General features: G+C 41.0%; 1 protein-coding gene and 1 long non-coding RNA gene across 3 annotated transcripts in view; one reads left to right on the top strand and one right to left on the bottom strand.

Annotated features, from left to right (window-relative positions):
- LOC147172778 (uncharacterized) overlaps positions 1 to 16,062 on the bottom strand; it is an 80,227-nt gene that overhangs the window by 43,383 nt on the left and 20,782 nt on the right. The window lies entirely within an intron of this gene.
- Positions 1 to 16,062, top strand: part of iglon5 (IgLON family member 5) — a 139,008-nt gene that overhangs the window by 114,288 nt on the left and 8,658 nt on the right. The window contains exons 3-4 of the mRNA XM_086078794.1: positions 4,460 to 4,692; positions 8,531 to 8,650. Of these exons, the coding sequence (XP_085934920.1) occupies positions 4,460 to 4,692; positions 8,531 to 8,650 (353 nt within the window). The remainder of the gene's footprint in view (positions 1 to 4,459; positions 4,693 to 8,530; positions 8,651 to 16,062) is intronic.

Genomic DNA, 16,062 nt, shown 5'->3' with positions numbered 1-16,062 from the left:
ACGTGGGAAAACAGGCTGCATAGGGGCTCTCGAGGACCCAACTTGAGCACCCCTGATGTAGAGTGTCGCCTAGAAAGATGTGGGGAACTGATTTGTCAACCATCTTAAACAGCAACTATTTAGCTCGTTAAAGTATATTCTTGCCACAAAGATGACTGGAATCAGTTGTAAGTTGCTGCTTGTAGAGCGCCCCCTAGAAAGATAGAGAGAACTGATCTGTCCACCATTCTGAATTATATTGTGTTAGTGGAATTAAGCAGCAAATTAAGGGATCTTAACCTTTTGGATCTTTAAACAGTAATCATGTGACAAGAATCCTTGAAAGTATTAGCATTTGCTAGAGATTGCTACAGGTAGAGTGCTGACGAGAAAACGACAGTAAGTATTATTTAAAAGCCCCCTAGAATCGATATTTGCTTGAACACAGATCTTTAACATCCCCGATCCTGGTAGCCTGAAGCTGCTCTCAATCTATTGAACTTCCTTCAATCCTGCACACCTTGAGGACCTTTTCTTTTTTCCTTTTTTTTTTTTTTTTTTTTTTTTACAATCGATGTCACCTGTTTTTTTTCTGTTTACAACCCAGCAGTTTGTTGGATGTAAACACTGCAGAGCCGCCTCTCTGGAGACATGTTTAACGATTCAAACCAGGTCTTCTTTTTTCTTTTCTTTTTTTTTTTAAGTATGTCTGCAAAATTTATTGGATTTTGTTTCCGTCGTGATGTTCCACAGTCAAGTTCAAGTGAAGGTTGACGGAAGTTGGTGAACATCTCTCACTATTTGGGTCAGAATGTTTTTCTTATTTGTCGTTTGGAAGAAAAAAAAATTAAAATTCATTTTCGCATGCCATTAGAGGGCAGACGGTTGGGAAAACATTTTTGGGGCGAAAATCACTCCTAGTGTAACATTTCTCATCAAGCCTTTATGACTTCACGAGCGGCAATAAAACGGCCTATTTTGTAATCAAACGTGTGCGCGTACTCGCTGGACAGCCCGCGGCTGACAAACAAAACACAAAAGCGCTTTATAAATAAACTTCCACTTGAATGTAAATCACTTTTTCTTTTTTTTGCCCAAGTGGCTCCAGTACTTTTTTTTTTTTTCTTTTTCTCCAGTCGATGCAGTTTGATGCGGGCCATTAAGACGAAGCCACATTTGATGTTGTTACGCTTCTCATTTCCTCTGGGCTCCAAGTGCTGCAGCAGCAGAAGAAGCAGCGGCAGCAGACGTGATTAAGTTTAAAATTAGATTAATACGCCATTTGTACACAGATTTTGTCATTTTTATGGCGGAATTACTCGCACCGAACCTTGTCTGCGCATCTGCGAGACAAACGTCAGCTTAGAGACTATTTATGTTGAAGAAAGTCCAACTTATGTGATTTTTTCCCCTTTGGGGGGGGGGGGGGGGGGGCGTTTTTTGCAGTTCTTTTATGCTAGTCCATTTCAACATGAAGAGCTGGATGTGTTTTACTTTCTATTTGGGTCACACGTGGACATTTTCAGAATCCCAAAGAAACCAACATAACAGGGGGAGTTAAAAATAATCATGAAACGGCAAACCCTGACAAAGTCATCTTTTTGAGCCAGTTTGAAGGGCAATTGCTACTAGTTAACAAACGTCACTAATTTCGAAAGATGTAGCGGACTTACTTGACCGGAATTGTAATATCAGGAGAAAATTGCCACTGGTAGAGCACCGAATAGAAATGTGAAGTATACAGATTTTTGTGTTAACTTTCTTCAAATTAAAATGGGCTTTACTTGACTATTTTTTAAAAGATGTTAAGTCCTTACTTGACCACAGTTTCGAGTGACAGTTAGAGCGTGACTAGAAAGCAGTCAAGTGTATCGGTCACGTTGGTTCAGATATGCAAACCAAACAGCGGCCAACGGTACTTTGAACTTCACATATCTATATCATTAAACAGTATTTATGTAACAAGACTAAAAGTGACTTATTTGGGCATTGTTTTAACATGAGCACTCGGCTGATTTATTTTTACTTTTACTTTGGAAATGTGAGTCACAAGCACTTGCTGTTGCGACCCTGAATTTCAAGACAAGCAGCAGTTTGGTAGCTAGTGAGCAAATCTAATGCTAACACTCAATGCAAATAGTCAGATTCAGGAACTAGAATCAGTGTAATTATTATTGCGTATTTGATTTTTTTTTTTAAGAAATTCCACAATTCTCTCAGGCATATATTCTTTAGCTAGTTTCTATATAATTTTGTTATCACTTTTTATAAAGTCTAATCCTAACACGTTACAGAAATATTTGTTGGTGTTTTTTGGGCAGAGGTGGCAAATCCAGGTCCAGAAAGTAAAAACGCTGCCACAGTTTGGCTTTAGCCCCTAATGCTAACTAGATAGATAGATAGATAGATAGATAGATAGATAGATAGATAGATAGATAGATAGATAGATAGATAGATAGATAGATAGATAGATAGATAGATAGATAGATAGATAGATAGATAGATAGATAGATAGATAGATAGATAGATAGATAGATAGATAGATAGATAGATAGATACACAGATAGATAGAAGGTAAACGAGCACCATGGGTGCTAGATAGTTAGCTAGCTAGCTCCCTAGCGGGTAAATGTGCACATGGGTGCTTGCTAGTTAGCTAGCTTCCTAGCAGGTAACCGAGCACCATGGGAGCTAGCTAGGGTGCTAGCTAGCTAACTAGCACCAAAGGCTAAAGCCAAACTGTGGCATGATTTTTATTTTATATTTTATTATATATTTTGATGATTTGAACGATTTAACTATAAAGTCAAGTGCCACTGCATAACTGGCCATGATTAGTTGTAACGCTTTCGAGTTGGCGTAGTGGCTGAATCATTTCAACGCATGGAATGTTACTCATCAGTGTTGCATGAGATGGATAGAAAAGGACACTTGTGAATAGACGAGCAGAGGCGGCACAAAGCTCAGATATAACGTGAATCATGTGCTATTCACGGACCATCTTTTTTCTTTTCTTTTTTTTTTTTAAATCAAGCAGAACACTTTTGGGGAGATTTTTCATGTCGGGTGTTGTGAAAACACTCGAGGGGGATGCAGTCAATGTGCGTCAGCGTCGTTATTGTCGGTTGGAGCATGCGGACGCCGACGCAAAGAGAAGAAGAGCTCAAGGCCGACAGGAAGCATAGTGAATTCTTGTGTTTATTTAACAAGAAGTACAGACGCAAGAGAGAGAGAACGGCTTGACAAGACCGAACAAACAGAGGGAGGACACAGGTGGGAAGAAGGCAGGCGAGGGCAGGCGAGAAACTACACACACGAGGAAGCTGGCATGGCTGACAAGGCAAGGTGATAGAAAAACATCTAGGGATGAAAAAAAAGAAAAAAAAAAGAAGAGTCACATTCAAGAAAGATGAGAGGCTAACAAGTAATGTGAGAAATCTTGAAAGTTGTGGAGCACGCTGAAAACTGCTGCTGGAAGAGTGCCGACGAGAAAGCGCAGTTTGGATATTATTCAAAACAGTCATCTATTTTCCTTTTCAAATTCAGCCTTTTAGATCTGTAGACAGTGAACGTATAAGCAAGAACTGAAAGATTTGGAATCAGACGGAAATTGCTACTGGTAGAGTGCTGCCTCGAGAGATCGAATACTGATTTGTCATCCATCTTGATTCATTTATAATTAAAAACCAACAGGAAACTACTTTAACCTTAAACTTTCTAGTTTGTTCAGCAATAATCACAAGAATTCTCTGAGAGTTTCAAGAGGAAAACCGCTACTAGTAAAGCGCTGCCTAGAAAAATGTTATTTACTGATGTGACCACAGGAGCAGTATGACATGAATCTTGGTCCAGGTATTCAAAACACACTATTGTCGATTTTATGACAAGGTTTTGTTAACAAGAATCCCTGAAAGTTTCAAGCTTACAATTGCTACTAGTAGGGTGCCGCCTAGAAAACGTTAAAGAACTGATTTGACTACAGGTATGACATCCATCTTGTTTTGGGTATTATTCCAAAGAAGCTGCAACCTGTAAACAAGCTGTAAACACAAATAACAAAGTTTCCAGATTAAAATTGTTGCTAGTAGAGAGTCGCCTAGAAAATATAAATTTGATCACACGTATGGCATCCATCTTGTTTCAGGTATACAGTAATTTCTTTAAAAAGAATATCTAATATATTTTATTGCATTCTTTTACAACAGTAAACTAAACTTATATAAAAAAAAATAAAAAATAATGCCTGAAAGTTTCTTGATAAAATTGCTACTGTTAAGAGTGCCGCCTAGAAATCAGCAAATTATTCATTTGACTACATATGTGGCAGCCATCTTATTCTGCTCTACTTTGCTTTCTGCAACAACAATCACCGAACAAGAATGCCTGAAAGTGTTAAGGTGAAAATGGCTACAGATAGAGCGCCGCCGAGATCTACCCGCGGTCCGTCCATTTAAAATGCTCTCGTCATTTATCTCCGCAGGTGTCGGATCGACGAGGAGGTGACGCACAAGGCCTGGCTGAACCGCTCCAACATTCTGTTCACGGGCACCGACAAGTGGTCGCTGGACAAGCGCGTCACGCTGGTCAATAGCAACAACAGCGACTTCTCGGTCCACATCGACAAGGTGCAAGTGAGCGACGAGGGGCCCTACACGTGCACCTTCCAGGCAAACAACAAGCCGCGCATTGCCCACGTCTACCTCGTCGTGCAAGGTCAGAATTTGTTGGGACATTGGGATTGTGGGGGGGGAAAAAATCTAAATGTAATCTATGTTGTGAAACATACAGGGAGTCAGCCATTTTGTATTTGTATTTCAGCAAACTTTTCATTGTTATCACCTGATCACATAGGTGGCAAACGCAGGTCCAGAAAGCCCCTTTTGCTAGCTAGCTTGCTAGCTCCCTAGCAGGTAACCGAGCACCCGGGGAGATAGTTAGGGAGATAGCTAGCTAGCTAGCTAGCACCTGGGGCTAAAGCATAACTGTGGCAGGGTTTTTACTTTCTGGACCTCGATTTGCCACCTCTGTCTGATCACCACCAAATTCGAACCGGGTATATTAGACATATGACCAATGCTTAATTGTGAAAGTTGTGACTTTTAATCATAAGGTGTAAATGGATCTCGACAGCAGTTTGATGGGTCGCTATTTTCTGTTTTTCGGGCATTTGTACCGGGTAGTCGTGATAGTCACAGAGAACGCATATCCAGCTACACCAATGCTAAGCTAGCTTTAGCACTGTAAACAAGCTGCCACATTGCTAGCATGACTTATTCCCAATTGAATCTTACTTTATAATAAACCCTTATTGGTTTGAAGTCCTGTTTTGGGAATACACAAACACAAATCAAAAAGCGGTGAGAAATTTGCATGTCAAACAGAAATGGTGCTTTATGAGGCCCTGTAATCTGATTCAGTTTGCTAGTTTTGTATGCCTGCTAGCCAATTTTAGCTCCAGTAAGTTCCTGAACTCCAAAGTAACCGGTCACTGACCAAAGTATTTTTTTTTTTTAAATCTGACCAAAAATAACTTTTCATCTAAAAATACCGAGTGACAAGGTCGCCAATTTCCCCATCAAGCACGAAAATATGATTTCCCACCACCAAGGTCATCCTTCGTCGTGCCTTCTGCTCACAACTGCCACATCTGCCAAATGACTTAATTACGCGTTCCGTTTGTTGGCTGCGATTGACGCTTGACACCGCGGAAGCAATCAGCAGGTTTTATGGGTGGTTCAATGTGCCTTTTCCTGTTAAATCACAACTAACAAGCCCTCGCGACAATTTAGCACGCGAGCTAAGTCATACGTATGAATGGGTCACGGCTTCACTGCGGCTCACGTGCAAAGGTAAATAAATATAAAGCCGAAAAGCGCAGGTGGCAAAGTGGACGGCCGAGAGCGCTTTCTCACTTCCCTGCCGCAGAATCTGTCGACTTGTTTGTCTTGATTTGGGAAGTCAGACAGATTAGACGCGAGCTGACAGGCGAGCTGACAGGCGCGCGCGCAGGCTCGACTGCATCTGCTCGCAAAAAATGCGAGAAAAGTGTGGCAGAAGGCGCAGTGATCGCTGATTAGCGGTGGGAAAACAAAAGCGAGCTGACATTTGAACCCAGCTCCTCCAAGTGTCTACTGTATATCCTTTATAGACCAAAAGGATTGATGTTTCGTAACTGGAGCCGCAACGGGCTTCACATTCTTGCTGTGTATCATATTGATGATTAATTATGACCCTGGAGTAATGGCTGCTGCAAATATTGTCAGCTTATTACAGATTGCTCTTGTTCTGGTTCTGAATTTGGAGGTCGGATCAGGGCAGGGACGGAAACGCTGTGATGTAGCATTTTCACAAATATAACTAATATATAATAGTGATGGGAAAATGAAGCTTCATGAAGCACTTGTGATATTTTTTGACTCCTCTCGATGGCACTCTTGGTTGAAAGATGCAGTGGAAATGTAATCAATTTCCTTTGCACTGGCCTTCATATTTAAACCAAGAGCACCATCTAGGGGAGTCAAAAAATATCACAAGTGCTTCATGAAGCTTCGTTTTCCCATCACTAATATATAATAATGTATTTGCATTTGACTGATTTGATATTCACTCGAAGCTAAGCTAACCTAGCTAAAAAACGGTTGTACATCTGTTCTCCTTTCAGGATTCTTATACTAACAACTTTTTTTTTTTTTTTTTAACATAATCGCCCTAAAAGAACAGGATGTGTTTATGGCTGACAGGTGGCAGAGAGATGCTGACTGAAGTGCTTTTTGCCAACTGCAGCCAAGCAAGCAAACAATCACGTCTGGAGGGTCCAAATCTTGGCACAGACCACCATACGCACACGACATACATGCGCATTTATACATTTATATTTAAATGTTTGCATTGCTGAGCGCTGCAATTGTAGCGTTTGTTTATTGTGCCGCTTCGCCGCCGATGCTGTCGGCTACCCGGCAAGTGAAATGAGAGCCATGGCGGAGCCAAGCTCATTAAAAACAATGATAATGGCCCATTTAAATTCAAGGGCCGTCTCGTTATCAATTTAAGTATGAGGCAGAGTGTTGCACGCTCCGTGCCGGTTAATCGGGTATGTTGTTGCCCGGCCGCTGGATCAAGAGAAAATTGACACTCTTGATCAATTCTACGAGGAAAAATGACTTTCCTTGAGTTCGAAAATATTAGCATGCGGTCCTAGTTTGTTTTATTGACGCGAAATGTGGCATGGCAGGACACACAAAAATTGGTACTTTTGTATTTTGGTGGCAATTTGAGGATTCACTATTTAAGTTACTATTTTCTGCGAATTGCGTCACTATCGTGGCTTTGGGAATTGATAAGAATCTAGTCATTCCGATTCTTGATGTGACGTAATTGATGTCCATTTTGATTCCTAGGAGGAATCAAATTATTATCATGGGAACCGGTTTTCGATTCTCATTTTAGTTTCTGCCTGAATAAAATCCTCCGAGAGAATTCACACGATCATCACCAAATTGGACTCTGGTGATGCTAAACTGGTGGACGATGCAAAACTGCAAAAAATTGCATAAAAATGTTTCCAAAAACTCTGTACTAGAACTGGGCGATAAATAAAATTTCGATTTTTTTTTTCAGTCATTCATGACAATTACGATTGTAATCCAATAAAACCAACAAACGTTTTTTTAAAGGTTTAATTTATTTAAAAATAATTCCTGTGCAAAATTCAGACAACAATAATGTACACTGATTGTAAATCAGTTTTAACATAACCTTAACATTCATAGTTTGTGCTTAATTGCCACAATTAAGTATTTGGTAGCGATGTCTTGAAAGCCACCCATCCAGCATTCTGACACTTGTGGAAAATTACAACTCACAACAACATCTGGATTGAACAGAACATAAGAACAACAACTTTTAATAATCCAGAAGACAAAATTTGATTTCACGATTTAGCAAATTTCCAACGATTCGATTCAAAATGACGATTAATCGAATGAATGCCCAGCCCATTAAAGGGATTACACCAAGCCCTTCCACAGTTAACTATAGGCATATAATGATTAAATCTTACCTTTGAGACCATGACGATGTATTTTTAAATGAAATATTAGGTGTTTTGATGGTTTTCTAATGCGGAAGTAAAACGCCGCCTCTCCCCGTGTGCTTGCCGCGTCCCCGGCGAGCTAGCTGCAGTCTTTCAAGTCGTTTAAGACGGCCAATTGCACTTTGGCATTGCAAATGCGAAGGATCATTGATTGCTTTGAACACATTTGGACAGAATGTTTACTGATAAAGGCTACTTTTGTCATGATCCCATGGAGGTCTCAGAGAAAGTGGGCGTGCGTTTAGTCCGCAGAGGCGGTGCGGGGGTGTGGCCGCACCTAATGACGTCAAAAAGTGTCAACAGCTTGTTTTCTCAGGTTGGGAGGGGCTGGTGCTTGAGAGCAGAATGACGTTGATTTTAAAAGCTGAAAGCTATATATATATATATATATATATATATACGTATATACGTAGTACTGTACGATATTGTTGCCCAAAATCTGTATTTCTGTTATCTCAGTGCCGGCCAGAATCGTCAACATCTCCACAGACGTGTCTGTGAACGAAGGCGAGAACGTCAACCTCTTCTGTCTGGCCGTGGGCCGACCCGAACCCACCGTCACCTGGAAGGACCAGAAATGTATGTACCCTTTCCCCCCCCCCACCCCCTTTTTTTTTTGTTACCGCAATTCCGGCATCAAGCCTCAATCAGCGTTCCGCCCTTCATCCCGTGTCATCATCCTTAAAGCCAGCTGCATTGTCTGGCCTCTTCCATCTTTAAAATCCACTCTGCTGTATTTTGCTGGCGTCCTGGTGTTTTGTCCCAAATAACCGCTCATTACGCGTGATTATCCCCGCCGCGCCACCCGTAATCATCGGCATCTGTCTTCATCGGGGGTCCCACGTCAAGCGGTGTGGTGCTGCCAAATGACGCTAGCCGCCACTTTTGGAACTTCGCGGGAGGTTATTTTTACTACACCCCCCTCCCCTCCCCCCACCCCACACACACCCACCTCCACGATTTGTGGTGGTCATCGTGCGGTTGTGCTGATAAGTGGCTTGTGATTAGATTTGATCCGGACTGAATGTAATTTGTCTTTGGTCTGTCACCATTAACGTTGAGTTAGCATCACACAACCTCTTTCAGCTGTAATGATGCTTATTTAGTGCAATAGAATAAAGCAGTGTACTGTTGCGCAGTCTATTTTTACGACTGCCTTTAACGATGTCTTTTGAATTCTTCTCATGAGAAATGTCAAATACGCTGAACGGCAGCCAGCAAAACGCAAACGTCCTTCATTTGCCTCAATTTTGTTTCGAAGTCAAATGCAGTTATTCCTCCATTGTTGCGTCCGCGAGAAGCTCTTCCAGTCTGCCGAGGATTATTTTCTTTAACTTGTCCAACATTTTATCAAGTGGGATAATTAGCGGTTCGCCTCCAGAGCCGAGGCAAAAAAAAAACTTGCGAGCGTAGCCTGCTTTCGATACGGCACCAGCAGCGGATGAGATGCAGCAGGAGCAGCGGCGCACTTTAGATCACTGGGACAAGCCGCAGTAAATAGGTCAGTGTGTACAACCACTGAACTCCATGTAATTAGACTCTTAGGGCAAAGGATGCGCAACCTACTGTCCTCTGCTGCTTGCACACAGATTTCCTCCCCATGATGTCCGCTGCTAATGTCAGCACTTAATTCCTTTGGAATGCTGCAAATTCACTGCAAAATTCAAATCTAAGATTAAAGCTGTCAAAGCAAAATATGCTTGTGCTTTTTTATGCCTTCTTACCAAGCATTTTTTTGTGGCAGAACATTTCACTTGCCTCAAGCAATTTGTTTTATGAAGAATCTTGTGGTACAGTTGCGCTTTAAGATACAAATTAATTTGTTCCGTAACCACACCCATAAATCAAATCATCTTTTCCCATTGAAATGAATGGAAATGCCATTAATCCGTTCCAGCCTTCCTTAAAAAAGAAAAGAACCACACAGAAATGACATCTTTTTTTTATATATATATTTTTTAGTTGATTACGATATCTTTAACTCATTCACTCCAGCATTTTCACTGAAGCAACCCCCTTCGCTCTGGATTTGATTGATTTTGCATTTCATAAATCAAATCAACTTTTCCCATTGAAATGAATGGAAATACCATTAATCCGTCAAGCCTTCCTTAAAAAAGAAAAATAATGTAATGTTTATTTTAATGAGTAACAAATACCAGTCCATAATGTACTTTATAAAACCACACAGTAATGACATCATTAAGTTTTAGGAATTACAAATAAGTAGGGATGTAACGATAACGGCAATATCATGATATCGTGATATAAAAATTGTCACAATATATCGGCCGCGTCATGTCGCGATATTAAAAGCAGCACATCTGTTAGAAAAATCAGGTTGATTTCCATTTGAGCAGTTCTAGCACCCTCGGGTGGCTCGTTTTTTAATGCAGTTCAATTTTCACAAGTCATGTAATAATTCAACGGCGTGACCTTGTGCTATATATATTTTTCCAATAATTGTGCTTTTATACATTTTTTAAAATACAAATAGACTGAGATGATTCCGTTTTATAATTCAGATTGTTCCACAAACGGACACCTTGGGTTGGTAGTTTTTTTTCTGTATTTAGGTTTGGAAAAAATATCTGTTCCTCTTCATTTGTACTCAACTTTCCTTTTTTTCTGAATTTGATTTGCATGTTAATTAGTACAATTTCATGATGGGCTTTGTACGTTATTTTAAGGCGGTTAAACTCCATCAATTCATTAAATGTTGATGTTTTTAGTTATAAGTTAATAACTATTGGATTAGTATGATCTCTGTATCCACATCCGAAAATGACACGAATAGCACGTTTCTATAAAATAAAAATGGTTTTGTTTGTTTTCAGTTTGTTGCTTAAAGGGTTAAAGCACGGCGACATAGATGCTACTTAGTGTTAGCATTAAGCTCGCGGACTTTAAGAGAAAGCTATGCGGTTGTTATAAATGCATGCGTGATTCTCTGTTTTATGTTTTGTTTGACAGTAACTCGGTGTGGCATTAAACAGCTTTTCACTATTAGCGGCGACAAAGCGCAGCAATTGTAAAGTGATGCGTCTTCCCTACCACCGTACGATTCTCATATCAAGTTTGAGCTCAAAACTTGTGAGTCAAGTTACTCGTATCTAAAGGCAACACTGTCAATACGGAGTATAGATTTTATGTATCGTGGTTTACAGTCATATTTAGCTCATTTCTACCTCTAGCTAAAAAGCTAAGCGTGGAAAGTCTCCGGAAAAAAAAAAATCATACATTTTTTTTTTCCATGTATTTCTTTATGTTTGTTTAACAAAGAACCAACAGGTGTTGTTGTTTTTTCCGTTTTTTGAACTAGAACAAAATGTGAAAAAAACTATATTTACACATGCATTCTGTCCATTTGCTACACTGAGAGCATCTTTGCAGTCTTGCACACATGCCGACACTTCCACACACTCGCACACGCACGCACGTTTACACGCACACATACATTACAAGCGGCGAACATTTGTCCTCGCTCGCAGGCCGACAGCATTTCTCCTCTGTCAGCAATAATCTTCCTCCCACCCCCCCCCCCCCCTCGCCGCCTCCCACGCCTTCTCACACCCCCAACCCCCGCAACCCGTCAGCTCTCTGGAGATAGCGAGCGCATTGCTATTCCGCGTCTGCAAGCAAGCATCAATTGCCTATGACTTGAGGGGCTAGTGAAGGGGAAAGAAGGGTGGACAAGCCCGGGGAGACGGCAAGAAACTAGCAGACATCACTTGCTATTATTCAGTGGCTTCATTGAAAAACAACATGGCGGGTGTGTTGGGAGTCACTTCTGCTGTGTGCGTCGGGGGTTCACAAACTTTTTGGGTCCAAGGACCATGGAGGAAAATGACTGGAAAGCTCTTCGTAATCCAATGACTACCGTCTGTACCCCTAAAAGTCATACAAATTAAAAAGACGCATATTTTCTTTTCTTTTCTTTTCTTTTCGTTGATTACAATATCTTTCACTCATTCACTCCCAGCCATTTTCACTGAAGCAACCCCCTTCGCTCTGGATTTGATTGATTTTGCAAGGCCCACAGAATATTGTGTTCTATATGAAAACATGGAACCTACCAAAAAAAGATGAGTGTCTTCTTTCATCAGGGAAAAAAAAAAAGATTTCTATCCGTTTCTGTTTTGCAGCAATTAGCATTAGAATATAGCTAAGTTTCGCCATTATTCACAAATCTGCTTAAAACACTGCGGAAAATAGCTTTTTTTTTGCAACATGGCCCTGGTTGATCTCTTATACTCTGCTGCCACCTGCTGGCCGTTTTTGTAATAACAGCTATTGCTTTAAGCATTCTCTTCAGTTTAGAGGCTGCATCAAAGCCTAACATATGCTCTAACATTTAAAAAAAAATTATACATACGTTTTTGGGACCATGGCAATATTTTAAATAAAATGTTTTTATACATTTTTGGGGAGCAAATGAGTTAAGGGGGGAAAAAAAGGTTAATCGTATAAGAATACAGTGCAGTGACACTCCCCTAAAATTTACATAACCGCCAATATTGATAGTTTAAACCATAAATATACCACAAACTTTCTGACACAACACAAGTTTTTTTACATAAATTTTACATATCAAACGTACTCCATTTCACAACACTAGTAAGGATAAATCGTTCGGATAACGGGTGGATGGATGGAAGCACTATAAGTATCAGTACTTGGTATTAGTGCGTACTCAAACAGTGAATGCTCGTACTGGTATCGGTCTGAATAAAAGTGGTATCGAACATTTCTAATAAGTACAATATTGATATCTTTTGTCAAGATAAAGTTGTAATCGTACAATTTCCTTGTGATATAAAAGTCATTAAAAAAAAAAGCCTTATGTCGGAAGGTTTTATTTGCTACAAAGGAGGACTACAGTCTAAAAAAAAATCTGCCTTTTGTTCGTGAAAAAATACATATTGTAAGTTATTTGACAGGCTGCCAAGCTAACCGCTAATATAGTCACGCCGGTCTGACGTTGGCGGTGGTCATCAGACACAAAGATCCCATCTATGGCGTCCCTGACCTGCATAGTGGAGGTCTCTTCTTCTTCGTTGGCTTATCACTTGACACGCCGTCACTTCAAACAGGCACAAGAACGAATGTGCGTCGCTGATAGCCGGTGAGCGCTTTGCGAGAAGGAGATTGGCGGCCCCCGCGAGCGGGGACAAAAAATCAAAGGCGTTTTTTTTTTTTTTTGTTGAAAAAATGCGTGCGCTGGAGCAGAAAGTAGTCAAGTGTCTTCGTGAGGAAGATGAGCAGGCGAGTCCATCAACGTCCTCCACAAAAAGGCCTACTTGAAACGTTTTAGCTACACTTTGCCGTTTTCAAAGTGAAGCCGTTTGTCTTTCATATTAAAAAGATGGCCATGCTGAAATTGTCATCTTAAATGTTTGCGAGTAGCTGAAATGATGTCCCTCATTTGAATGTAAACAAACAACCGCGGTTTTCTAAAAGCCATGATTTTGTCGGTTGGCGAGCTAAGATCCATGTACAGGTCTCTCGTTTCACTTGACTTCCAGGCTTGGGGAGTAACGGAATACATGAACCGCCGTTACGTAATCAGATTACAATTTTTTTTTTAACTGCAGTCCATTACAGTTACAGGGAAAAAAACATGTAATCAGATTACAGATATATTTATTAAAAATGGGGATTACTTTGAGGATTACAATTTCTACGATGAGAGCGAGAAAGAGAGCGAGAGAGAGGGACAGAGTGAGAGAGAGCGCCCGCGCAAGTGGGACCGTTGCTACATGTCGGGGAGGTGGGAACGAAGGAACTGACTGGTCGTGTCCTCCACACGCGGGCGGTTTGGAAAAGCTTCACAGACGGGAGGAGGAAATGGCGACCGGTATTCACTGGAACTTACTCGGAGAGAAAGTTTTGAGTCCAGTGGCATGCTACGCGCTGTAGCTTCTTGCTAGCTAGCCCGCTAGCCTACAACCATATATGTGAGTTACACCTTCCAAACAAATCTTCCTGCCACCAATTCACTATTTAAACTTCATACACAACATATACACGGCTAAACTTGTGACCGGGATCAAAGTTAATTTTGCAGCTGATGTCACACATCGTCATCCTATCTATCTATCTATCAATAGCCTACATGCTTTTTAATTACACAAGGATTTTTGCTATTTGTAAGCTGCCTGGGTCCCTATTACCCGCAAATAGCAAGGGCATAATGTAAAGAATATATATTGTGGTGATATTTATTTTTATTTTGTCTTCATGAGCATACTCAATATTGGAGTATTCCAAAAGCAATCCAGTTACATTACTTTAATATTATGGTACTTGGATTACGTTACTAACTAACTATTTTTTAACAGGTAACTTGTAACTGTAATGGATTACATTTGAAAAGTAACCCTCCTAACCCTGTTGATTTCACTCCAATCCTCACTGAGCAGATATTCTTCGCTAAAAAAATAAAAATAAAAATAAAAAAAATTAAAAAAATAATCACAGCTAGTAAAATGCTGTAATAGTGCAAATGGTTTAGCATGATGCAAAAAGTTCAAAAGGTGAAAGGACAAATAAAGGACAAAGTTAAGGGAGCTGTTGTGGTGGGCCGCGATATTCTCCGCCAGAAAATGTCACGCTAAAAGGCTCTAAATGGTGCAAAATGGTTTTAGCACCACACAACACACATGGAGCAAAATTGAAGTTAACATGTTGACGTGGTCTTTGACAACTGTTCCAGTTTCTCACATGGTCCCTTTTGGGAAATGAATTGCCCAGCCCTGGGTTAAGCTCGTGCGGAGTGTTAAGGTTATGGCAAGAGTTTTTGTTAGGGATTCAGGGATGGATGCTGAATAAGGATTCCACTGCGCCCCTCATGTTTGCAAACCCCAGTTCTACAGATTCCAGAGGTTCTACAATTTCAACTTCCACGATTTTACGATTCTGAGATTCTGATTCATGGAGCTCCAGCAAGGGAGGGTCTTCTTTGGACTCCTGTGTCCGATTTTGAGGCATCGTCTCCGGATAGAAAAATCCCCAACCATCCCGGAGCCTGGAGGTCCAAAGTCGGATCCTGGTTTTGTTTTCCCTCTTGAGACGGGGTGATCATTTGTAGACCTGAGTCGATGGGTTTCTGAATATGCGACCTAGATTTGGATTCTCTCTAATTAGCCTTAGGATTCGGGGTTGGGGTTAGGGTTCCGCTTTTAAGGTAAAATCAAGTTAAAGGGTTTGGGTGTAGATTAAGGTTAAAGTCAATCTGACATTCTGATTAATATTACATTTGCGGAATATGAGCTATGAAGCACAATCCAGCCGTTTTTATCCGTCTCAGGGGGCGGCCATTTTGCCACTTGCTGTCGACTGAAGATGACATCACAGTCGCTCAGGGCTCAGGCAACGACCAATCGCGGCTCGGCTTCATTAGACAGGTGAGCTGTGATTGTCAAGAATTTTTGGGAGGTTGACTTCCGCTTTAAGGAAAAGGGTTCGTTTTAGGGCTTACGGCTCAGGGTTAGGGTTTATGATGGAGACAGTTAGACCCTGAAGCATAAATGTAGCTTTTTCTTTTTAGCCTTCCGACTAAAATCGACATCACTTTCAATGACAATCCACTACAGTACTTTTTGCTCTCTTTCTGCTTTGTTACTGGGACGCGAATGACAAGAGGTGCCGAGAGCTCAAGTGATCTTCTGTGGCTCAAAGTGCCGGAAAACACTCTGTAGTGCTGAACCCCGGAAAACCTCCTCTCACTTTCATCCCCGCCGCCTCCTCTCCAGGTGGTCAGAAGTCAAGCTCCTTCCAAAGCTCCTAAGTGCTTGATGGAGTTGTATTTTTATACCGCATTGTACCAGTGGCTGCCTGCTGGCTGCAGTCAGATATCATCATCATTACTTGTCGCCCCCTTTGCAGCTCCAACGGCTCCACTTCCCTCCTCACGCGCTATTCTTGGGAGACTTTTTTTTTTTTTTTGCAAGCCCAGTAGGTGCAGGTTCAAATCGGGGTTAAGGGTTTAT

Source organism: Leptonotus elevatus, chromosome 6 (assembly GCF_054856555.1).
Source record: "Leptonotus elevatus isolate MCC_2025b chromosome 6, RoL_Lele_1.0, whole genome shotgun sequence".
Taxonomy (NCBI): Eukaryota; Metazoa; Chordata; class Actinopteri; order Syngnathiformes; family Syngnathidae; genus Leptonotus; species Leptonotus elevatus.
This window is presented reverse-complemented; position numbering and strand designations above follow the sequence as displayed.